This window comes from Procambarus clarkii, chromosome 41, assembly GCF_040958095.1.
Source record: "Procambarus clarkii isolate CNS0578487 chromosome 41, FALCON_Pclarkii_2.0, whole genome shotgun sequence".
NCBI lineage: Eukaryota > Metazoa > Arthropoda > Malacostraca > Decapoda > Cambaridae > Procambarus > Procambarus clarkii.
In genome coordinates, this window is record NC_091190.1 from 4,291,840 (window position 1) to 4,318,020 (window position 26,181).

General features: G+C 45.8%; 1 protein-coding gene across 1 annotated transcript in view; it reads left to right on the forward strand.

Annotated features, from left to right (window-relative positions):
- Positions 1 to 11,517: 11,517 nt before the first annotated feature.
- Positions 11,518 to 26,181, forward strand: part of LOC138373087 (uncharacterized) — a 251,001-nt gene continuing 236,337 nt past the window's right edge. Inside the window, exons 1-4 of the mRNA XM_069339112.1 lie at positions 11,518 to 11,658; positions 12,176 to 12,236; positions 18,477 to 18,568; positions 19,673 to 19,853. Coding sequence (XP_069195213.1) covers positions 11,593 to 11,658; positions 12,176 to 12,236; positions 18,477 to 18,568; positions 19,673 to 19,853 — 400 coding nt within the window. The 5' untranslated portion in view covers positions 11,518 to 11,592. The remainder of the gene's footprint in view (positions 11,659 to 12,175; positions 12,237 to 18,476; positions 18,569 to 19,672; positions 19,854 to 26,181) is intronic.

Sequence of the window (26,181 nt, forward strand, 5' to 3'; positions counted from 1 at the left end):
GCGGGGACACTAAAAAAAAAAAAAAAACCGAAATCATCTCAAGATAACCTCAAGATGTAAGAGCAACACACATGCTATACTAGATATGTTACAATTCCACTTCAATGATTCTGATTGCATTGATAAATTGAATTTTCATAGATTTTTATTTATTTTCATTCTGATTTGATTATTTTGTGTGAATTGCATTCGAATTGAGCTGTGTTCTTTACCAGACCGTTCATTTTGTGAGTATTCTCATTAATATATTTTTTTCATATTTTCATTTCATTTTTTAACTGTTTTTCTTATATTTACTGATGGGAACATCAGATCAACTGATGTTCCCAATTTTCTGAAGGGAACATCAGACCATTTGGGAAGGCATCGGGCGAGGGAGTGGGGAATGGTGGGGATGACGAGGGAAGGACGAGGAGACGGGGGAGTTTGGGACGGTGGGGACGAGGGGATGAGGGAATGGAGAATGGTGGGAAGGACAAAGGGACAGGGAAGTGGGGCATGGTAGGAAGGAAGAGGGGATGGTGGAGTGGGGAATAGTGGGGAGGACGATTGGACGGAAGTGAGAGATGGTGGGGAGGACGAGGGAACAAAGGAAGGGGGTAATGGTGAGGAAGGACGAGGGGACGGGGAAGTTTGGGATGGGGACGAGGGGATGAGGGAATGGAGAATGGTGGGAAGGACAAAGGGACAGGGAAGGTTGCTGTGGCTCAGCAACGCACATGCGTTGCTGAGCCACAGCAACGCGTGGCCGGGTACTGCTAGTTCTGATATTTTACATAATTTTTTGGTTTTAAATTTCTAATAATCGTAACCTTCCAGATTTTTTGTCCCATTCAGATTTTACAATTCTTTCATTATTCACCTGCTGAAAAGATTTCAATGGTTCAGAATTGATTCTTCGTACAATTTGTGTATTGTCTGCAAATATGCAGATATTATTGTCCACTCGTAACTCTAAATCTTTTATATACAATGAAGAGTTCTGGAGACAGAGACTCGGGGCACTACACTTACAATGGTTCTCACTCAACTTAACTCAATTTACTCCACTCGAACAACGTGTCCTTTTACAAATTACGTCTAAATTTAGCCGTTTGCACGTATTGCCGAAAACTGACGCAATTTGAAAATAATTTTTTATGAATAAATTTGAGATTTTATTCCAAACAGTAAGATAAGGGTCCTCAGTTAGGAGGGCAGGAAATTCTCCTAAAGTTTTAAAAGTCATGAAAAACGTTAATTGAATGTGTTCTCTCCTAACCTTACAGACTAAGCTGGAGGACCAAAACAGAAAACGGGACAGTACATCACTTTCGTGAACCGATTTCATTTCAAATTACGTCAGTTTTTGGCCATAGTGCGCATACGAGCAAAAAGCGACGCTATTTTGAGAAGACGTGTTGATTTGTTACCTTTGAAAAATTATGCCCTTACCCAGATTAGCATAGTACCAGCAACTCCACATGCCGCATCACATCATTTGCTCCACATCACATCACACATCACTATGCCCAACACCACACATCACTGTGGTCTACACCACACATCACTGTGGTCTACACCACACATCACTGTGCTCCACACCACACATCACTGTGCTCCACACCACACATCACTGTGCTCCACACCACACATCACTGTGCTCCACACCACACACCAATGTGGTCCACATCACACATTACCGTGGTCTACACCACACATCACTGTGCTCCACATCACACATCGCTGTGCTTCACATCACACATCGCTGTGCTCGACATCACACACCAATGTGCTTCACATCACACACTGTGCTCCACATCATTGTGCTCCACATCACACATCACTGTGCTCCACATCACACATCACTGTGCTCCACATCATTGTGCTCCACATCACACATCACTGTGCTCCACATCACACATATCGGAAAAACCGACACCATTTACTAACATATACTACCATATGCAGATAATATTGCTGCTGTATTGTATAAAAAATATTAACTCATAGAAGACGTGGCAGTTGGAAGTTTCCTCTCGTACAAAACACAAAACGGGAGATCATTGCCACACATCACTTTTAAATTCACCAGCTAATTCTGTTAGGAATTATTCTTAATACAGCAGTCTCTGGACTGTAAACATCATAAAAACATTTCACTTGAATCAATTTAATTATCATTACTAAAATAGAGTAAATATTGGCCCTCTAACCACTTCTTGACACATCTGGAGAACAAGGAATGAGTCAGTGACAAAGAGGCCACAGAGTACTCGCTATTAAACAACAGTCGCTGAGGCAAATTTAGCTCTTATAATTCTCCCTTGGACAACAGTGTTAAGGGATTAAGTGCTTCTAATGTCAGCTCACATCGTCTACAAGGGAAGTGTTCTTTCCGAAACTCGTTTATTAGCCGTTTCATTCTTAATCAGAAATGTTATAGGTAGTTATACAGTGAGCCGGTTAGGATGCTTAACAGCGACCAAACCATGGTGAGCAATATTCTCATCTCCTTATTTAAATTACAATATTTCCTCTGACATTGCTGTTATATATAGGATTCCTGTTATTATTTGTGAGTGCCCTTTGACAGGTGTAATAGAAGTGGAAAAAGTAATATAGTTACTTGGGACAACCAGTATATGTGTTGAAGGCAGCCCCACAAAGGGCATCGACTGCCGTGTTCATCCGTGTTTATAATTGGTTGATTAGGCCAAAACTACAATACAGATAAAGCCTCCCCTTTTAATTAAAGTTACATATGTAGTCTAATTCTGTAGTGAATGTCTACTAATTAATAAATATTGATTGAAAAATTATACATGTAAATACATTAATAAAAACCCCAATAATGAGTAAGGAAGTAGATTTGTGGGAATTTTAAGATATACAGTACACTTTAACCATCATACATATTTGCTATCGAAAAAATATAAATTAACATAAAATATAAATTACTATAAATTATTATAAATTAAATAAATATAAATCTTACTTGTCAATTCTCCACAACACATCACTGTGGTTCACATCACACCTCACTGTGCTCCACACGACACCTCACTGTGCTCCACATCACACATCACTGTGGTCCACATCACACATCACTGATCCACACCACACTTCACTGTGGTCCACATCACACCTCTCTGTGCTCCACACTACACTTCACTGTGGTCCACTTCACTCATCACTGTAGTCCACATCACACATCACTGTGGTCCACATCACACATCACTGTGGTCCATATCACACATCAGTGGTCCACATCACTCTGCTCCATGTGACACATCATTGTGTTCCATATCACACATTACTGTGCTCCACATTGTTTCTTCATTAACTGAGCCTTGCTACAAGATGACATGACCGTGCTGTCATTGGAGTTCGGTAAGGTGGCCTTCATGATGAAGTCTTTTGTAAAGTGTTAAAATGCAGAGAGGAGCCCAACGGACTACGTCACGTCAGAGGAGTCCGTGGCGTAGTCTGTTGTTGGTGGGGTTGACATTGATCTTACAGCCTAAGGTTGAGGTTGACTCTGGAGTCGATGAGTGGCAGTAGAAGCTGGTTCAGTCACGTTGGTGGTGTTGTTGGTGGTCAGAGACAGCACATCTTCGAGCGCATTAGCCGAAATGGTGATGGTGGAAGCTTTGGGGGCTGGAGTGGAGGATGCAGCAGTTTGTGCAACCTGGGACTTTGGTGCAACTGAAGTCTGAGATGAGATCGACCTAGTGGTTCACCTTGTTGAAGTCCCCTGTGTGGTCGGGGAGGTAGTGAGACTTGCGTCAGAGACTGTGATGGGGTCCAGGCCATTGACTAGGTACAGTACGTTCAGTTCTCTGACAAATCGGTGGTTGTCTCATTATCCGTTAGTCTAATAAGACCAGGGATAATGTCTGCATGTGATGCAGATGCAAGGGGCTGCGAAAGTGCCGGTGGGGCCCCATTGTGATGGCTGGGTCGCCTGGTGGTAGGAGTCACTATTTAGTAGGACTGAGAAGTCTTCTTTTTGGTTGGTGGGAACTGAGGTGCTGGGTTGAGCGCCTGGGGCTCTGGTGGCGAAATTAAAAAGAGTTGTCTTTCTTAGCTTCGAGTTGGGACTTGATATTTTCCTGTTTGCAGGAGCAGCGGTAGAAAATTGGCGGGTGATCGTCAATGCAGAGCAAACAGCGATGGGTTGTTTCCTTGCAGATGTAGTAATGATGGTCCAGGGCGCACATGCTGCACTTCTGGACAGTGTGCTGGCACTTGTTGGTGGGATAGGAGAACTCGTAGCACTTGAAGCACTGTTGGAGTTTGTGGTATTTTTCCTTCTTTATTTGGTACGGTGGAATCTTAATGCCGAAGCAGTAGAGACCTTGTGTGGCAGTCTGTGTAGCCGCAGCTGAGGAGGGTGAGTGTTAGCTTCATAGTTGGGTCCTCGTCGATTGCGTTGCAGAGATCTAGGTCGAATACTTCGAGTGTCGGATTCTCGTCCTCGATGTTGTTAATTATCTGATTTCCTGTTCGGTCCGCGATCCAGCGGCTGGTTCTGCCGATGAAAACCTGTTCTTCAGCAAATTGCTTCTGTGGGAAGTGGTGGAGGAGGTGGCGCTCTTGGCAGAGTGTGCAATCGAATGTCTGGAGTTTTTTATTAAGGTCCTCTGCACATAAGTAATTATCAAAAGAAGGCACCAAACCGGGAAGGCTATATAGCACCATCAAATGTGCAGAATAATCAGAGGGCGCTAAATATCACCAAGGATGCCAATACGAGAACAAAAACGCATAAGGCGAACGATATCAAAAGTATCCGAGTCACTAAGAATTCTATTGAGGGACAGGTGACCGCGAGGGGCGGTCGGAAAGTAAGACACGCTCGTTCTGGAAGTCAGGACATTCAAGAAGGACATGCACGACCGTAACAGGGACAATGCAATTAGGACAATAAGGAGCAGGGCGGCGCTTCATCAAGTGACCATGGGTTAAGCGAGTATGGCCAATACGCAACCTCGCCAGAGCTGTTTCCCATCGCCGGTTACGGTGGTAGGACGGCGGCCACGAGGAAACACATTTAAGAGTACGAAGTTTGTTACCAGTAACAGACAACCAAGAAGCCTGCCAACGGGTAAGGACGGAGGAATGGATAACCGGGTAAAAGTCGGAATATGGAATACCTTTACGAGAGATGGGGCAAGAGCGGACAGCTTCCTTGGCGGCAGCATCCGCACGCTCATTTAAAGACACACCAATATGGCTGGGAACCCAACAAAACTCAACCGACTTAAATTTACTGTGAACAAGAAACAGCCAACGCTGGATCTCGATAACTATTGGATGAACCGGATTAAAGGACCTGAGAGCCATGAGGGCACTACGAGAGTCAACAACAACTACAAAGGAAGACTGACAACGAGAAAGCAGGAGACGAAGAGCATAAAGAATAGCATAAAGCTCCACTGTAAAGATGCTAGTCTCCGGAGGTAAGCGACACATAAGTGCAATCAGGAAAACCAACAAAGTACCCAACACCGTCCGCAGACTTAGACCCATCGGTGAAGACAGAAACGGAGCGGGAGTGAGAAGAAAAGTGCTCAAGGAAAAGGCGTTTTAGAACCGTAGGAGGGGTAAAAGATTTAGTGATACGGGTCAAGGATGTACAAAACCGCGGAAGAGGGACTCTCCAAGGGGCAAAGAAGGAACAACACGAGGAGAAACATTAGAAATACGAACGGAAAGAGAGTCTTGTAGGCGAGATAACCGGACAGAAAGAGGGAGGTGGTGAAGAGGAACAGGAACCGCAGGAGGGGTAAAAGTTAAAGCACGACAAAGGCGAGAGGAAGGATGTTGTAAGGACCGCGCAAGATAGCGAAGACAGTAGCGATCACGGCGATCTTGGAGAGAGAGGAAGCCAGTGTCAACATACAAGCTAAGGACAGGAGTCGAACGAAAGGCACCAGAACCGAGGCGCAACCCAGTATGGTGCAAAGCATCAAGACGGCGAAGAGTAGAAGGAGAAGCAGACGAGTAAGCAGGGCAACCATAATCGAGCTTAGACAGGACGAGAGAGGAATGTAAAGCAAGGAGAGTGCACCTATCTGCCCCCCAAGAAGTATGGGACAAGACCCAAAGGAGGGTAAGGGCCTTAGAGCACTCAACACTGAGGTAAGAGATATGGGGAGACCAAGACAAACGAGTGTCAAGGATTAACCCCAAAAGCTTCGCGGAATCTTTGTACTCAAGGGGATGACCATAAAGTGACAAAGAGGGACGAAGAACGACCCGTTTCCAAGTAAAAGTCATGGCACAAGTCTTAGAAGTAGAAAACTTGAAGCCATGATCGGTGTCCCAAGACGACACGGCATCAATTACAAGTTGAATCCGGCGCTGAAGGAGAGGCGAATCATCACCCTGACAGCAAAGGGTAAGATCATCGACATAGAGAGCGGAGAAGACACCTGAAGGAAGAGAGGAAAGAAGACCATTGAGGGCAACCAGAAAAAGAGTAGTGCTTAGAACACTACCCAGGGGCACACCTTCGTATTGCTGAAAAGAGGCAGAGAGAGCGGTACCAAGGCGCACCCGAAAGGAACGACGAGAGCGGAAGCTGCAGAGAAAGAGAGGGAGGCGACCTCGAAGGCCAAAAGAATGAAGTTGAGATAGAATATGATATCGCCAAGTGGTGTCGTAAGCCTTTTCCAGGTCAAAAAGTACGGCAACAACGGAGGTCTTCGCAGCAAAAGCAGTACGAATATAGACCTCCAAGTTCACCAGGACATCTGTCGTGCTGCGGCACTTGCGGAAACCAAATTGAGAAGAGGAGAGGAGGTGATGGTGTTCCAGGAACCACATCAGACGAACGTTAACCATACGTTCAAAGAGTTTGCAGACACAACTTGTGAGGGCAATAGGGCGAAAGTCCTTAGGGGAAGTACCCAGAGACCCCGGTTTGCGAACAGGGAGGACAACGGCATCGATACCAGTCCTCAGGGACTGACGACGACTCCCAGATCCGATTATACAGACTCGGTAAATACTGAGACGTGCACGGAGGGAGATGGCGAAGCATCTCATAATGAATGCCATAGGAGCCTGCCGCTGTAGAACCGCAGAGGGCCAGGGCAGAACAAAGTTCAGGGAGAGAGAAGGGATCATTATAGGAAAGCTGAAGACGAGTGCAGAAATCTAAAGGACGAGACTCAAGGACAGGTTTACGAAGCAGGAAAGATTGGGGAAGATGAAGACCAGAGCTAACAGAAGAAAAGTGGGAACCCAGTACGGAAGCGACCTGCAATGGGTCCGCCACAAGAGTATTATGGAGGTGAAGGACCGGTGAAACATCGGGAACGAACTTACCCGCTATCTTGCGGATACGCTTCCAGATTTGGGGCAGAGGAGTTTCGGACATAATTGTTGAGACATAAGATGCCCAACATTCACGTTTAGCCGTACGGATGGCCCTACGGGCCACCGCACTCGCTTTCCGAAAGAAAAGAAAAGAATCGGTCGTCTGCCTACGGCGGTGTCTCTTCCAGGCTGCACGCTTACAGCTGACAGCCCGAGCACAGTCCGCATTCCACCAGGGAACGCACTTCCGTGGACCCCGAGAAGAAGAACGAGTAATAGAGCGGAGGGCAGCGTTGAAGACAGTGTCATGAAAAAGGATGAAAGCGCGAGAGAGAGGCAGAAGGGAGAGGTCAGGGAGAGCAGCACTGAGAGTAAATAGGGTCCAGTCCGCCTTAGCAAACTGCCACCTAGGGAAAGAGAGGGAAGGGCGAAAAGAGAAAAAGGAAACAAGGATGGGGAAATGATCACTGCCATGGAGGTCATCAAGAACCTGCCACGTGAAATCTAAGTAAAGAGAAGACGAGCAGAGAGAAAGATCAAGACAGGAAAGGGTGCGAGTCCGAGAGTCCAAATGAGTGGGCTCACCAGAATTCAGAAGAGACAGGGAAGAAGAGAGGAGAAACGGCTCAAGAAGGCGACCCCGGGTATTCGTCAGAACATCACCCCAAAGAGAATGACGACAATTGAAATCACCCAGCAGGAGCACAGGCTCCGGCAAAGAGTCTAGGAGGTGGTTCAAATCAGGAAGAGAAAGCGGAACACTCGGGGGGAGATAAATGGAACAAACTGTGTACCATTTCCCCACAAAGATACGAGCAGCAGAACAATGGAGAGGCGAAGGAAAAAGTAAAGGAACAAAGGGAACATCAGCGCGAATCAAGAGAGCAGAAGAATTAGGAGCCCCAGCAATGGCTGGGGGGGAGAGGGGGAGAGAAAGGAATAGCCACGAAAACAACCAGGACGAGCACCAAGCATCGGCTCCTGGAGACAGACACAAAGGGGCGAAAACCGCGAAATCAGAAGTTGGAGTTCGAGGAAATTGGCGTAATAACCTCGAACGTTCCATTGAAGAATAGACATCGACGAGAAGAGAAAAGACAACAGAGAACAATAAAGAAACAAAGGCGAAAGAGCAACATAGCACGTTAAAGAATATCAGGGTCGGGATCAGGGTCAGCAAAGTCAGGATTAGGGGGCATGGGTAAACTGAGCAAAGACGGAGGGAAGGAGGCGGGAGAACAGACCAGAGGTGGGTGGGCGGGGTCCGGAGGAGGAAGAGGAGACAACGGAGGGGAGCAGTCAAGGACAGCAGCAGGAAGAGAGGGGGCAGAAAGAGGGGAGCGCACCACAGCAAGGGTAGCAACCGAGAGGGAAGCGGGGGCTAAAGAAACCTCCATAGCAGGAACAGGGGGCGCAACCACCGAAATGGGAGGGGAAGGAGCGAGAGAGGCAGAAGTAGGGGCCGAGGAAGAAAGCGAAACCTTCTTACCCGCCGGGGAGGAGGAAGGAGAGGAGCCAGGCTTACGCTTCTGACCTAAAGAGACAGGTGTCCCAGCAACCATGTACTGGGCAACGGATCCTAGCGTCTCAACAGGAGAAGCTGAACGAGAGCACAAATGACGGCCATTTGGAGAGCGATGGACATCAGCCCACACCGACAGGCGGCGGGGAGAGTCAAGAGACGGAGGGGAAGGATGGGAAGGAGGAATGGAGGGAGACGAGGAAGAAGACACAGGAGACAAGACAGACTGGGTAGAAAGAAGGGGAACCCCAGACAGAGGACCAGGAGGTGGATCCTTCAGGAGAGAACCCAAAGGAACAGAGGAGGGGGCAGTGGGCGTATCAGGGTCCAAGGCCCGGAAACGGTTGTGAGTCTGAGGAAGGTGGGAAGGACGAGGAGAGGAAGAGCGCAACACATGAGCATAAGAGATATTAACATAAGGCGGGAGCCGGCAAACCTGGCGTCTCGCCTCAAGAAAAGATAAACGCTCCCGGTGCTTCAAGTTGAGGACGGCTGCCTCAAGCTTGTAATGGACACACGCACGGGAGAAGGTAGGATGTGCCTCACCGCAGTTGAGGCAGCGAGCCTGGGGAGAAGTGTACTCAGACTTAGAGTGACCTTCGCCACCACACAAAGGACAGAGAGAGACAGTCCCGGAGCAGTGGAGGGCACCATGCCCAAATCTCCAGCACTTGTTACAGAGCCGAGGAGAAGGAATGTACTCCTGGACAGAGCACCTGGCAAGAATGACAGAGGGTGGAAGGATCCTACCATCAAAGGTAATCTTCACAACCCGGAGGGGTTGACGGCGACTACCACGAGGGGGACGAGTAAACGTGTCCACCTGGAGAATAGAATGGCCCTGGGCAGCAAGGATATGTCGAATATCGTCGTGGCAGTCGCGCAGGTCCCGAACACCGGTCGCAACATGGGGCAGGAGTAGAATAGTGCCAACACTGGCATTCAACTGAGCGTTCTTCGAGACCCGAACAGGGGTCTCGCCAAGGCAGGATAAGGCAGCCAAGCGGGAAGCTGCATCCTGAGGAGCAGCAGCAACTACACGTGTACCGAGACGAGTGGGGTTGAAAGTAACGAAGGCATCCACGGAATCAACGAGATGTCAATGGAGGGAGAAATCGTCAGGACGCGCAGAATCAAGAGGGAGGAGATCAAAATATTTGGACCACGAAGCGGGACCAAACAAGGCTTGACAAGTAGCAGAACGGGAAGGAATCGAGCGAGGGCGGCCGTGACGAGGACGGCGGTGAGAACCCCCAGAGAGAGAGGGGTTAAAAGGCGCAGTAGTTACAACTAGAAATGGAGCCGTGCCAGGGGACGAGGTAGTCACCACTGGGGGCTTGGGGCTCGACCCAACCACAGAGGAGGGAGGGGAGCCAAGGGAAGGAGTCAGAGAGGCCAAAGTAGGAGCAAGGTCGGGGCCCAATGCAGCGGAGGCTGCAGAGCCCGGTCTTCCAACACGGACCGACTCGGGGGCTTGGTCGCCCACCCCACGAGCCTGAGAAGGTAAAGCAGAAAGTCGAAATAGGGGTTATCATCGCTACGAAAAGGAATATTCATTCACGAATGTGCCCCCATACCCACCATGGAGCCACAATTAGAGGCAGGACACCCAACAAGAAGCTATCGCCGATCATGCCGGGGCCTCCTAGGGGTGCGTTGTGAGTATACGCCCCACAAACGCCACCTTAAGAACCGACAGTCCGTCGAGATCGGGTTCAGTGACGAAAGGGGGATTGACAATAAAAGGTTTCCCTCGCTCTCGACGTCGGTACTACAGTTCTACGGGTGCAAAAGTATGCCTCCTCAAGCACCCGGGCGTCAAAATAGAATTAGTCCAAGGGAAGAACCAGAACAAGCAAAAGGTCGGAAGGAAACGGCAAGCAGATAGGAGAAGAGGGGGGAGAAAAACGAAACGGAAGGAAAAGGAAAAGGTGCTCAGCATAATTGGAGAGGACGGCAGCAGGAGCACAAGGCTAGAAAAGGACAGAGGACTGTCCCAAGGAGCATCTCACTCCGGCAGCCGCCCACTAAGCCCCCCTCACGGCAACAACGAGCTGAGCGGGGAGGGGGGTCTCCGCACATAAGAGGAAGAGCTTGATATCCTCACCTTTCTGCCCAATGTCAATGGCTGTGATGCCGGCTCGGTCCTTGAAGATCTTCAGGATGTCAATTTTGCTGAGAGCATGACCATCGAGAGGGGTAGTCCTGACTTTGAGTCGTTTGAGACGCATTCTGCCCACCATTACAGGTCGCAATGCATGTTTTGTTAGATGGTTTCAAGCTCTCTGGTACTTTCCAGGCAATACTCATTACATAAGGAGGCCCTCCGTCTACTCCCGAGTGTACTGGGGAAGCTAGTGGAGCTGACCTCGCCACGTAATGCGCCTTGCCTATAGTCAAGAGATGAGAGGTACAGGTCCGTCCGTGCCGGCTGCTCGCATTACAATGAATGCTGTTCACACCTTACCAAGCCTATAACGTCTTGTCATAGAAATACTTCCATAAACCCAATCTATATAACTAGGCATAAGGGATGCTCCCTCAATTGTTCGTTAGCTTGCAGGTATAACTAATCTGATTTTCCTGTTTCTCAACATGTATAACTACGGAGTTAAGGATGCAACTTTTTATTGGTATATATGTTATTGTTTATTGTTGAAGTCAATTTGGTATAATTTCAGCTTGTGAGTGACACTCTGGGGTCGTCAAGTGCCTGGACCGGCCAAGCTTCAGTGCTCTGTCAGCAGGTCATTGATGACCCCATGTTAGTGGAAGAGATGTGGGTCCCTCTGCTTCTCACCACCCCCTTCACCATCTCATTTATCAAGGTCTGTGCTTCCTATTAGAGACGTTATTGGTAATACTAATAACTCATAATCTGTGTAATTAGTGAGTTAGAACGCACTAAGAACTTGTACTGTTGACGGTTATAATAGCAAAAAAAAAAATTATTTTCTCTAGCTCAATGTTGGTTATTCTTAATGTTAAAGATGTCCTGACACATGTCAAAGGAGGCTTTCATTCTGTATATTATGTGGTGGTGATGTTGACATGAAAGAGGCTGTTTTTATTGTGTATACTGTAATATTGCTGTACTTCGGATTTATCTTGCCTATGATACACATAATTCAATATAACGAATTTTAGTAAATCAGAACTGTAAATCTCACTAGGGTAATGGATTTAGAATTGCCCTGACTGATTGCTAATTTGCCACAATTAGGTGCAAATGTGCAGCGAGTGTAAATTTTTATTATACGAGTGTTAATTTATCGTGACTCAGTGCCATTTCGGAGTGCTAGTTTGGCACGACCGAGTGTTAATTTTGAATTATCTTACTTCCAGGGTGCTCCGCTTTTCTCTAGTCTGAACTGGGGACTGGGTGTCGTGTACACCTACTATGCAAGTTAGTATTACTGTCGGTTTATGTACACTTACTATACTAGTTAGTATTACTGTCGGTTTATGTACACTTACTATACTAGTTAGTATTACTGTCGGTTTATGCACACTTACTATACTAGTTAGTATTACCGTCAGCTTATGTTCATCAACTATGGCTGCAAGTTATTACTGTGTTTATGTGCACCCAATATGCTAATTGTTCTATATGCATGCATAAGTTAAACCCAAAAGTTGCACATTTTTCCATCAATAAAAGTGTAACAGTTCACTAAATAAAAGACAATGCTAGGCTAGAGACTGCCCAGCTTTTTATGTCACAGGAACATGTTAAATAACACCAAATGAGCAAAACAAAACCTCTTGTGGAAACATTCTCATCCCTACATTCTAAGGAGATGATTTAGCAAGGGGAAGAAGACCTAAATTTTAAGGTCCTTGATTGTCACTGCAAGACAGGACACCCTACCAACACCTTTAATATTAACACCATGTCAAATACTTAGAACTTCCACGAAACACGCAAAACAAAGTTGCTATTAAATGGTTTCTTTAATGACGCAAATGAAGTGTTTGCAGTCTCATCTAAAACTAACGTAAAGGACTAATTCGATAAGGATATATGGAGGCCAGAATACGATCTTTTCATGTATGATAGGAAACACAGGCTACAGATTAGGGGTAGGCCTCTACATGAAAGTATATTCATCTAAACTGAGCCGCTAAATACAAAAAAATATGGTAGAAGTTCTGATAATGAAAACAGATCTTAAATGTGGCTATTGTCTTCGTTTGTAAATCATCAGATCACCAAAACAAGTCTTCACCATTTAAAGGACGAACTAATAAAATTTGAACACTGCCTAGAAAGCTTTATAAATTCTCCCCCAAATATCCTCTTGCTCAGCAACTTCAATTTACAGCACCTAAAATAGAAAAATGTGGCAAATCTCGACATATGAGAATGAGTTTCTCAAGGATCGGTGGTGGGACCAGTTCTATTTCTAATATATGTGAACGACATGTCTACAGGAGTCGATTCCCACATGTCAATGTTCGTGGATGATGCAAAATTAATTAGACGAGTTGTGACAGAGGATGATTGTGGGATCCTCCAAAAGGACTTTAAAAACCTGCAGAGATGGTCATAGAAATCCCAGGAATCTGTCAAAATGAGCTGTCACATACAAATGACCACTTATGGATGTGATACATTTGCATTGAAACCAGTAGATAGTACAGCCAACTAGAAAAGAAAACACCCTAGGCATTATTTTCACAAGCAATGACGAAATAAGAAATTGAATGATTATAAATACATTTTACTTAGATCATAACCTAATCGAAATTGAACACCGACTTCCATGAAACGAGACCGTCGCTTTACCGTCCAGCCCAAGTAGTTAAGTAAAAAATTAAAAAATAAGTCTATTCCTCGTGAGAATACGGACAGTAGCACAAGACATATGCTCAAGTCACAATTCTAAGAAAAAAAAAATAATTTATGTAAATTGGAACTATACCTGACCTTAGTGTATAGGCAAAGAAAACAAGTCTCAGAAGTACTCAAAGGTTACACTGCAGTGAACCACACGGAAAGCTATGTAGAGAAATATAGATGATCGATTTAAAACCCCAAGAATCATAAAACCCAGGAGAGAGAGAGATATCAGTGAAATTGAGAGGAACCCAAAATATGAACCCCTCTTATGGAAGGTCTAGAACAAAATCTACATTTAGTATTGGGCCACCTATGTATGGGAGATGGAACGTTCACAAAGGACAACATGGATGTAGGTGTCATCTTAACACCAATTGATCTCTTACAGCCCATTTAGAGCATTCCCATGCACTCAGCCTCAGGCCCACATTCCTGGAATTCAATATTTATCAAGAAAAAAATAAAAGGAAAGCACTCATAGGCCGTAAACATTATTTGGAGATAAAGCCTAGATTCTGAACCTCGATACACTAAAAACAGCGAAGATCGCAACACTCCGCAAGTGAGGTATTAATAACCCTTAAACTGCACATGGCCTATATATACGCCATGAATAACATTACCCACCGAGTGCATGGCTATATATACGCCACAGGGTGCCAGGTACGATTCAAATGGGCCGCGGCTACCAGGGGTTCATATCGGCTTCATCAGGCCTCTTGTAAACAGACGCCATGTTACGGCCACAATGGGTCGCAACCGGGTTCTTTTCTGGTGGTACAAAAGTTCTGGTATCCGGCCCCCAGTTAGTAGTGGCTTTCAAGGAGTGAGCTCGGTAATGCAAGTAAAACAAAAGGGGGGTGCATTAAATACTACACTTCATAAAATGTCGATATATTTACATATGATAACCTTTTCCATCACCTCTTAAATATTCCTAACAAAAGTATTAGTACACGTAATATGTACAAAAGTCTCATGGAACACTAAGCGCTCTTCGATTCTGGCGATGCAGTCTTGTAAGCTACCGTGTTTCCTTATTCCTAGTACTGTCCTCAGCAGGTACCGTGAAACAACGACGAGTCTACCCTAGCCATGGGCCAGTCAAACCTCAGTCTCACTAAGTGCTTCCTCGTGAAGGCCCACAATCACAGTCCAGCCTGGTGCTGGCAGATACCTTCAGCCTCGCGCCGCTGGGGCCACTTCACGTTCAAATACTAGAGTAGCGAGCCCTAGGCAGGAGCTTCGTGCAACTCGCTGGTTACTCTCCTCTTCAGCACCTTAATCAGTCGTCTCTTCTATTAGCCAGCCGCGGGTACGGCGAATCCCGTCACTTCCACTCCACAGGCAGACAGTAGAACACTTCACAGTTCTCTTCCGGTGGCGGCTCACTGCTTCCGTAAAGCAAACTGGTGTAGAGACCTTGGCTGCCATGTGTAGACTGACTGTCCTCGTATCACAGCAGCCCTACGTCGACTCTGTGAATACAGACACGTCGTCAGTACACTGGGACACTAGGAAACAACACTTACGTACGCTGACATAGACACATACACCCAACTCCGCCTACAATAGATGGTGCTGATTTTCTAAGCACCACCTCACCAGAGGTCAGCACCGCCTACCTCTCGAGCTACCAGGACAAGAATCTAGCATTTCTGGCTGGTATAGTCTTGTCACTACTAGATAGCGTCGTCCAATTAGTGGGGGATTTCGGGAGCGGACTCATAGATGGCGTTGATGTCGCTGCTCCGTGCTCTGACGATGGACTTGGGTTCGCAACACGCCATTTTTAAAACAAATCGTGAGCAATATTCTCCTGTGTGAGAGCTACAGTACTGTGGGAGCAACCAAGGCTGGCGCATGCAGCATGAGCTAACAGCATTACTGTTCAGCTTGTGACCACAGCATCGCCTAAAAATGTCAAAATAAATATGTAACTGCTATTATTTAGCGATGACACTGCTACGGATGACCCCTCACTGTGATAAAAATGACCAGGATTGTCATAATAGCAGGATTGTTGTGATAATTGGCGCTATGTGGAAGGGGTAATGCTGAGGGAGGAAGGGAGATTACTGACTGTGTGGGCACCTGTTATTGTCTGCATTCACCATACCAGCTCAGTGGTTCTCTATGGTGAACACAAATGTAGATACTTATATATATATTGTGTGTATTAGTGTAATAACAGCAAAGGGATTATGTTGGGAAGAGCCATTTGGGTGACGGAGGTGACGTCGTCTACGTGATTTGTCTGACTGTGTAGAGGGTGGCCATTATGCTCTTTGGGCACCCTACAAGTTTAGGTTCACAGTTACTGTGCATACAACATGTAGATACTTATATATAATGTGTGTATATAGTGTAATAACACTGCAAACAGTATGGTTTGGGGAGAACTTTTAGAGCGTGTGACCTTGAATGAGTGAGGGAGGCAGCCGCCAGCTGGCTGTGTGTGTAGCGATGTCTCTTAGTGCCTGAACTAACTATATCAGCTTAGTTGTATAGTTGTGGTGAACAAAACATGTAGATACTTATATATCATGTGTGTGTATAGTGTAATAACAGCAAAACTATTTGTTTATTGTTTAGAACGTAATAACTGAATTACTAATATGCACACCATACTTTTGAGTATAGCGATGATTTACCCCTTTTATTATATAAATATATCACACTACACACTATTGAATATTATTAATGCAAAAACCTAAGAACAAATCAATCAGAGACATTGAAATAATTAGGTAATAATATCTTTGTGGCAACTCCCACCTGTCAGCTCGGGTGACGCTGACCGGCTCTGTCAACGCCCACTTTTTGCCAGACTTCCTCGGCCTATTACGCCTAAAATATGTCACCTACGTTTTTTTTCCCCGTGCTCAAGGAACACAAATTAACATTTTTAGAAGACGAAAAAAAAAATAGAATTATTTTTTTCTTGCGCACAAGGGTGTAAATCTCCTCAGGAACCCTTAGAAGCTTAAGAGCTAGAACGGATGTAAAATCTTATTGACCAATAGTACTACTATCATGCATCATAAGAGTCTTCTAAAGAGTATTTATAAGTAAGATCACAAAACATGTGGAGTGACCTCTAACAGTTATTATATAACAGTTATCCCCCCTTGGATAACATGGGTTTAGAGAAGGATGCTCCGGCTACTAGCTATTTGCTAAAAAACTGTGCATGGCTTTAGGTGCCGTGGAAGACAAGTGAAAGGCCGACACAATACACTAAAATTTCCCTACCCTTTCGATAAATGGTTCGAATTTGCACACATGGTATAATTGCACCCAAATTAGCATTAAAGGAATTACTGCCATATTAGGAAGTTGAATCTTAAAATTCCTATTAAACACAACCCAGAGATTGATTGATTGACAAGATTAAGCCACCCAACAGGTGGCACGGGCATGAATAGCCAGTAAAACCCAAAGAGTTACGAGATTATTATAGCTATAAAGTAAATGCAGATCATCCACCGTCAAACGCCCAGGCCACCGGGTACTGGGCTTGCTCCAGCACTTTATCTCTTTCTCATATCAGACATAGACAAGAACACTTTCTCTAGTACTGCATCATTCTTTGCAGGTGACACTAGTTTTTTTTTAGTAGACAATAAAGAGAACACAGCAAACCTCCAAACAAATATAAACCAGGTCTTTCAATTGGCAAAAGCAAACAACATGAATTTTCATTTAAAAAAAATCCAGCTCCTTCACTATGATAAAAACTAAAATATAAAAATGCAAAAACAATTCAATTAGCAGACACATCAAACTATGGAAAGAAAAGCAATATATAAGAACACAACAAAGCAGCTGTCACATATGCAAGAAAAGATGAAACGCTGGATAACGAAAACCTTTCCAATATGAGTTTCAAAATGAATGATGATATCTTTTAGGACACTATCTAGGGTCGAATACTGATGCACGCTAACAGCCCCATTCAAAGCGTGAGAAGTTGCTGACCTAGAAGACATGCATAGAACTTTTGCTACCAGAATACATTCAATGATGCATCTAAATAATTGAAACCACTTAAATCTCTCAAACTGTATTATTTTGAGTGCAGGTGAGAGTGATACATTTACAATTGGGATATATTAGAGGGACTGATTGCAAATTTCAACAAGAAAATAACTACATGCCTCCTTACAAAAGCAGGAGCATGGTACAAAGTGATAAATAGCCCCATTGGAAAGTATTGGTACAATGGGTAATTTAAGACCTTAAATTATCTCTGTTAACATCAAGGGCTCAAGAATTGTCAACACTCTTCCTCTAAACATAATGGACATAACTAGCCGACCTCCCATGGTGTTCACACGGACTTTAGATAAACACCGACAACGAACACCTGGTCAACTAGGCTGTAATTGGTATATCAGGCTGCAAGTAACGTCTGCTAACAGCCTAGTTGACCAGATATAAATCCAAGAATTTAATTCTCTGAACGACCTCAAGTAGTATTACTGTCAGTTTATGTACACCTTCTATGATAGTATTACTGATTGGACGTTTTATTTATGAACATAGTTATCAACAAAAATCATAAATTTGTTAGTAACTGTATGAAGAGTTATTAAGGACACCACAGTACCTTACTGACCAGATAGAATGAAAACATTTCGTCCTGGGCACAGTTTCAGCAAAATATTTAAATCGAAAACTGCAATACAGCTCTCAGTGAAGAAAATACATCTACTCTGGATATATCTTTGTTACACTGAATAATTTTATCGAGTCGAAAGCTCTTGGCTTCAGTATAAATAAAGATATTGCATGTTTCAGACGCGACCAACGTTGACTGGGTATTGCAGCTCAATTACACCAAGACCGGAAACTATACCTTAATAGGCAATGCTTCAAATGCCGTCAGCTGGGTGAGTATTATGGTTATGGATGCCACACATCAGATGGATGGAAATTATAGTTATTGGTGCCAGACGTCAGTTGGGGAGTAATACAGTTATGGAGGGCCAGACGTCAGTTGGGGAGTATTACAGTTATGGAGGGCCAGCCGTCAGTTGGGGAGTAATACAGTTATGGAGGCCAGACGTCAGTTGGGGAGTTTTACAGTTATGGAGGCCAGACGTCAGTTGGGGAGTATTACAGTTATGGAGGCCAGACGTCAGTTGGGGAGTTTTACAGTTATGGAGGCCAGACGTCAGTTGGTGGAGTATTACAGTTATGGAGGCCAGACGTCAGTTGGGGAGTATTACAGTTATGGAGGCCAGACGTCAGTTGGGGAGTATTACAGTTATGGAGGCCAGACGTCAGTTGGGGAGTATTACAGTTATGGAGGACCAGACGTCAGTTGGGGAGTATTACAGTTATGGAGGCCAGACGTCAGTTGGGGAGTATTACAGTTATGGAGGCCAGACGTCAGTTGGGGAGTATTACAGTTATGGAGGCCAGACGTCAGTTGGGGAGTATTACAGTTATGGAGGCCAGACGTCAGTTGGGGAGTATTACAGTTGTGGAGGCCAGACGTCAGTTGGGGAGTATTATAGTTATGAAGGTCAGATGTCAGTTGGTGAGTATTATAGTTGTGGAGGCCAGACGTCAGTTGGATGAGTATTATAGTTATGGAGGCCAGACGTCAGTTGGGTGAGTATTATAGTTATGAAGGTCAGATGTCAGTTGGGTGAGTATTATAGTTATGAAGGCCAGATGTCAGTTGGAGAGTATTACAGTTATGAAGGCCAGATGTCAGTTGGGTGAGTATTATAGTTATGGAAGCCAGACAAATGCTTGCGTTTGTTAGCAAACTTTATTCTCCAAACAACTAATCCCGGTTTTCCTATATTTTTAAATTCACATATGTACAAAGATTAAATATTCACAAGAATACAACAACATTTTATGCAATGCGGTGAATTAATAATTTGCCATATTGCTAATAGTACCGCTTAATTGTTCTCATTATTTATGCCGCAAGTAAAAAGTAAGCTAAGACAAATATATCGCAGTATTATCATTTTCAGGCCACCTACAGCAGTAAGGTGTACGTGGTGCCTGTGGTCTCTGACAGATGGAAGGCCACGGCTCTGTGCCCGTGTCTGGCGGTCACAGAGGGATTCAACATTACCATTTACATAACAGCTGCTCCCAACCCGCCCTTCTCTGCTCAGATCTATGCCACTTGCGACAATGGAACGCTCTTCCGTGAGTTGTTTAGGGAGTTGTATGTAGCTCAGTTCTACGCAACATTAGGCTATTGTGTGTCTTTTCACACTCCACCTCATGTCGCACATGTCCCCCTCATTCCCCACCTCATGTCTAACACGTACCCCTCACTCCCCTGCTATTGTCTCAGAGACATCCCCTCACTCCCCAAATCTAGTCTGAGAGACGTTCCCTCACTCCCCGACTCTTGTCTGAGAGACGTCCTCTCATTCCTCTAGAGTTGTCTGAGAGACGTCCCCTCACTCTGCAACTGTAGTCTGAGAGACGTCCCCATATTCCTCTACTGTTGTGAAAGAGACGTCCCCTCACTCCCAACTGTTGTCTGAGAGTCGTCCCCTCACTCCCCACCTGTTGTCTCAGAGACGTCCCCTCACTCCTTAACTGTTTTCCGAGAGACGTCCCCTCACTCTTTAACTGTTATCTGAGAGACGTCCCCTCACTCCCCTGCTCTTGTCTGAGAGACATCCCCTCACTCCCCTGCTCTTGTCTGAGAGACATCCCCTCACTCCCCTGCTCTTGTCTGAGAGACATCCCCTCACTCCCCTGCTCTTGTCTGAGAGACGTCCCCTCACTCCTCTAGCGTTGTCTGAGAGACGTACGTCCCCCTCACTTTGCATCTGTAGTCTAAGAGACGTCCCCTCACTCACCTACTCTTGTTTGAGAGATGTCCCCTCACTTCCCAACTGTAGTCTGAGACACGTCCCCTCACTCCCAACTCCAGTCTGAGAGACGTCCCCCTCACTCCTGTCTGCGAGACGTCCCCTCTCTCACCAGCTGTTGTCTCAGAGACATCCCCTCACTCCTTAACTGCTATCTGAGAGACGTCCCCTCACTCCCCTACTCTTGTCTGAAAAAGTCCATTCATTTCCTTACTCTTGTCTGAAAGACGTCCCCTCATTCCCCAACTCTTGTCTGAGAGACGCCTAGTCACTCCCCCCCCCCCTCCCCATCTGGCCCGTTGATGCCGCGAGGGAGCTTGGTGGGCGGCTGCCGGAGTGTGATGCGCCATGGGACGGTCCTCTGTCCTTTTGTGGCCTTATGCTCCTGCTGCTGTCTTCTCCAATTATGCCGGATCGCTTTTCCTTTTCCTTCTGTTTCGTTTTTCTCCCCCCTCTTCTCCTATCTACTTGTCGTTTCCTGCCGACCTTTTGCTTGTTTTGGTTATTGTTTTGGACTTCTTCTATTTTGACGCCAGCGTGCTTGGGGAGGAATACTCTTGCACCCATAGAACTTGTGGGAAACGACCTGTGGGATTTATATTTATTAATTTATATGAATTTATATAGAATTTATATACGTTAATTTATATATTTCGATGGCAATTTGTATGATGTTTAGTGGACTGTATTTCTGCAAAATTCTCACAAATCGATCCTTACACTTAAGGGGGGTTTATATTACATTTATATATATGCAGCCAATCAAACTACAGTATTAAACTACATATATTAGTAAATAAATTTTGGAGGTGCCTTATCTTATTGTATTGTGGGAAAATCCTATCAGGCTTTATTCTTTTTCTTTTTATGAAGTATTTAAATATTTACTTCATTTAATTTTTTTAATTGACTTTAATATTATATTATTTTTCTTTGTTAGTTCTTAGTTAATAAACTGTATATTCTAATTCAGCTGCTAGAATTTATCACACACAGTTGGGTGGAACACTGCAACTTGCACCACCATATATAAATGGTACGCAGTATTTGTTTATCTTATTTTTATAAATATAAAATATAAGTCATACCACCTATGGTGGTCTAATCTACTATAATTATATTTAATTTTATTCTGTATACTACTCTATCTACAGTATTAAACAAAAGGGGGGGCTTAGCTGATACTGTAGATGGGGCCTGCTAAGCTGTGTAATGGGAGCATCAGATTAGGGTGTGGCTCTGTGCCTCAGAGTGCCACATAATGGCTGCTATCTGGAGGCCTGCAAGGCTTTTTTTTGCAGGGATATTCCTGTGCGGGCCCTAAGCCTCTGACTGGCCTACTAAGTGTTGCTTGTTTCTGTTTTACTTGGGCGGAGTATGAGTATTTATGACTCGTATGGTCGTTTCAGTAAGATTTTGCCATATGTTTTTAACAACTTCTGCTCTGTTGACTCTAAGTTGAAATCTAAATGGGTTTGTAACTGTGCACTGTGTTAGACAATGTTCCAGTGGTCTGTCGGGCATTCTGCAGGGCTTGATGTACAGTAGGGTGAAACACTGTTATATTGGGGGTCAACTGTCTGCTTCAGTAACTTCCCTCACAATTACCTGTTTGGGATGTTTAACAATAGTAAAAGCACACTAACATATTAAGGTACAGGTATGACTTGAAATAAGAAGGATGTATAAGGTAGAGTACGTACGTGTTAGGGATTTTAATCCCACAGTATAACCATCAAACCTATTTATATTATAAAATGGCCACAATATACACACAAATACTTGGTAAGACGGATACTGGTGTTCCTGTGGTTGTAGAGGTGCTGATGTGGTTGTTGCTCGCTTGTTGACACGTAATGTGGGTGTCTATCGAGTTGTACCTGCTCGTATGGAAGGAGCCACCTCTACAGCACATTGTTTTGTTATAATTCTTTCTGTGGCGTATGTGGCAACGCCTCTAGGGGGAGACGTCCTAAAATATTTGGTGATTCTATTTACGATTAAGGAATAGAGAGTTAAGCTATATTCCTGATGTTGGAAATTATATTCAGTCCTAGTGAACACTTTTTTATTAAGTTTAAACACTAGACTGTTGTTTAAAAGAAATAGAGATAACATAAATACACGTCTTTTTGTTGACGTCACGGAATACCCATTCTCTGATTTTTTTAGTGGGTAACATATTTTATTTTGTGTGTCGGATTTCCGATATGTATGGTAGGCCTAGACCACTAGGTATAACTAGGATGTAGACACCAAATATTCCTCGTGTGAGGCTAGCTTCCAACACCCCTAGTAACTGACGTACCAAGATTAATTCATGTTTCCTCTTCTTGTTCCTGTCAGACGGCACTATCTTTAAGCCGGAATCCTAATATATGACAGCTATATCAGAAGAAACATATATATTATTAAGATAAGGACCAAGGCTTAATTACCTGTATTTAGACGCTGTTTCTCGTGCTAACCGGATCGCCCTCTATATCTACCTAAACATTAACCCCCCTCCCTGTTCAGCCCATTGATGCCGTGAGGGGGGCTTCGTGGGCGGCTGCCGGAGTGTGATGCTCCTTGGGACAGTCCTCTGTCCTTTTGTGGCCTTGTGCTTCTGCTGCTGCCCTCTCTAATTGTGCTGAACGCCTTTTCCTTTTCATTCTGTTTCGTTTCTCTCCCCCCTCTTCTCCTATCTGTTTGTCGTTTCCTGCCGACCTTTTGCTTGTTTTGGTTATTCCTTTGGACTTCTTCTATTTTGACACCCGGGTGCTTGAGGAGGCATACTCTTGCACCCGTATAACTGTAGTACCCAACGTCTCGAGCGAGGGAAACCTTTTATTGTCAATCCCCCTTTCGTCGCTGAACCCGCTCTCGATGGACTGATGGTTCTTAAGGTGACGTTTGTGGGGCGTATACTCACGACGCACCCCTAGGGGGTCCCCGGCATGATCGGCGATAGCTTCCTGTTGGGTGTCCTGCCTCTAATTGTGGCTCCATAGTGGGTATGGGGGCACATTCATGGATGAATTTATCACTCTTCGTCTGTATGTCGTTGAGTGTTTCTTTTCTACCCTCTCAGGCTCGTGGGGTGGGCGACCGAACCCCCGAGTCAGCCTGTATTGGAAGACCCGGCTCTGTAGCCCCCGCTGTGTTGGGCCCCGACCTTGCTCCTCCTTTGACCCTCCTGACTTCTTCCCCCAGCTCCCCTCCCTCCTCTGTGGTCGGGTCGAGCCTCAAGCCCCCAGTGGTGACCACTTCGTCCCCTGGTGCGGCTAAGTCTGTTGTTGTGACTACTGCGCCTTTTAACCCCTCTCTCTCTGGGGGTTCTCAACGCCGTCTGCGCCCCGGCCGCACTCGCTCGATTCCTTCCCATACTGATGCGTATCAGGCTTTGTTTGGTCCCGCTTCATGGTCCAAATACTTTGATCTCCTCCCTCTTGATTCTGCGCCTCCTGACGATTTCTCCCTCCATCAGCATCTTGTTGATTCCGTGGATGCCTCTGTTACCTTCAACCCCACTCCTCTCGGTACACGTGTCGTTGCTGCTCCTTCTTAGGATGCAGCTTCCCGCTTGGCTGCCTTATCCTGCCTTGGCGAGATCCCTGTTTGGGTCTCAAAGAATGTTCGTTTGAATGCTAGTGTTGGCACTATTCTCCTCCCAACCCATGTTGCGACCGGTGTTCGGAATCTGCAGGACTGCCACGATGATATTCGGCATATCCTTGATGCCCAAGGCCATTCTGTCCTCCAGGTAGACTCGTTTACTCGTCCCCCTCGTGGTCGTTGCCGTCAACCCCTTCGGGTTGTGAAGATTACCTTTGATGGTTGGACCCTTACATCCTCTGTCATTCTTGCCAGGTGCTCTGTCCAGGAGTACATTCCTTCTCCTAGGCTTTGTAACAAGTGCTGGAGGTTTGGGCATGGTGCCCTCCGCTGCTCTGGGACTGTCTCTCTCTGTCCTTTGTGTGGGGACGAAGGTCACTCTAAGATGGAGTGCACTTCTCCCCAGGCTCGCTGCCTCAACTGTGGTGAAGCCCATCCTATCTTCTACAGTGCATGTATCCCTTACAAGCTTGAGGCAGCCATCCTCAACTTGGAGCACTGGGAGCGTTTATCTTTTCCTGCGGTGAGGCGCCAGGTTCGCCGGCTCCCGCCTTATGCTAACGTCTCTTATACTCATGTGTTGCGCTCTTCCTCTCCTCGTCCTTTCCACCTTCCTCAGACCAACAACCGTTTCCAGGCCTTGGACCCTGAAACGCCCACTGCCCCCTCCTCTGTTTCTTTTAGTTCTGTCCCGAAGGGTCCCTCTCCAGGTCCTCTGTCTGGGGTTCCCCTTCTTTTTGCCCGATCTGTCATGTCTCCTGTGTCTTCTTCCTCGTCTCCCTCCGATCCTCATTCCCATCCTTCTCCTCCATCTCTTGACTCTCCCCGCCGCCTGTCAGTGTGGGCTGATGTCCATCGCTTTCCTAACGGCCGTCGTGTGTGGTCTCGTTCAGCTTCTCCTGTTGAGACGCTGGAATCCGTTGCCCAATACGTAGTTGCTGGGACACCTGTGTCTTTAAGTCAGAAGCATAAGCCTGGCTCCTCTCCTTCCTCCTCCCCGGCATGTAAGAAGGCTTCGTTTTCTTCCTCGGCCCCTACTTCTGACTCTATCGCCCCTTCCCCTCCCATTTCAGTGGTTGCGCCCCCTGTTCCTGCTATGGAGGTTTCATTGGCCCCCGCTTTCCTCTCGGTTGCTGCCCTTGCAGAGGTGCGCTCCCCTCTTTCTACTCCCCCTCTTCCTGCTGCTGTCCTGAACTACTCCTCTCGGTTGCCTCCTCCTCTTCCTTCTCCTCCTCTGGACCCCGCCTGTCCACCTCTGGTCTGTTCTCCCGCGTCCTTCCCTCCGTCTTTACTCAGTTTACTCATGCCCCCTAACCCTGACTTTGCTGACCCTGATCTTCTTTAACGTGCTATGTTGCTCTTTCGCCTTTGTTTCTTCCTTGTTCTCTGTTGTTGTCCTTTCTCTCCTCGTCGATTTCTATTCTTCAAAGGAACGTTCGGGGTTATTACGCCAATTTCCTTAAACTCCAGCTTCTGATTTCGCCCTTTTCACCCCTTTGTGTCTGTCTCCAGGAGCCAATGCTTGGTGCTGGTCCTGGTTGCTTTCATGGCTATTCCTTTCTATCCCTTCCCCCCAGCTATTGCTGGACTCCTAATTCTTCTGCTCTCTTGATTCGCTCTGATGTTCCCGCTGTCTTTACTTTTTCCTTTGCCTCTCCATTGTTCTGCTGCTCGTATCTTGTGGGGAAATGGTACACTGTTTGTTCCATTTATCTCCCCCTGAGTGTCCCGCTTTCTCTTCCTGATCTGAAACACCTACTGGACTCTTTGCTTGAGCCTGTGTTCCTGCTGGGTGATTTCAATTGGCGTCATTCCCTTCGGGGTGATGTTCTGACGAACACCCGGGGTCGCCTTCTTGAGCCGTTTATTCTCTCTTCTTCCCTGTCTCTTCTGAATTCTGGTGAGACCACTCATTTGGACTCTCGGACTCGCACCCTTTCCTGTCTTGATCTTTCTCTTTGCTCGTCTTCTCTTTACTTAGATTTCACGTGGCAGGTTCTTGATGACCTCCATGGCAGTGACCATTTCCCAATCCTTGTTACCTATTTCTC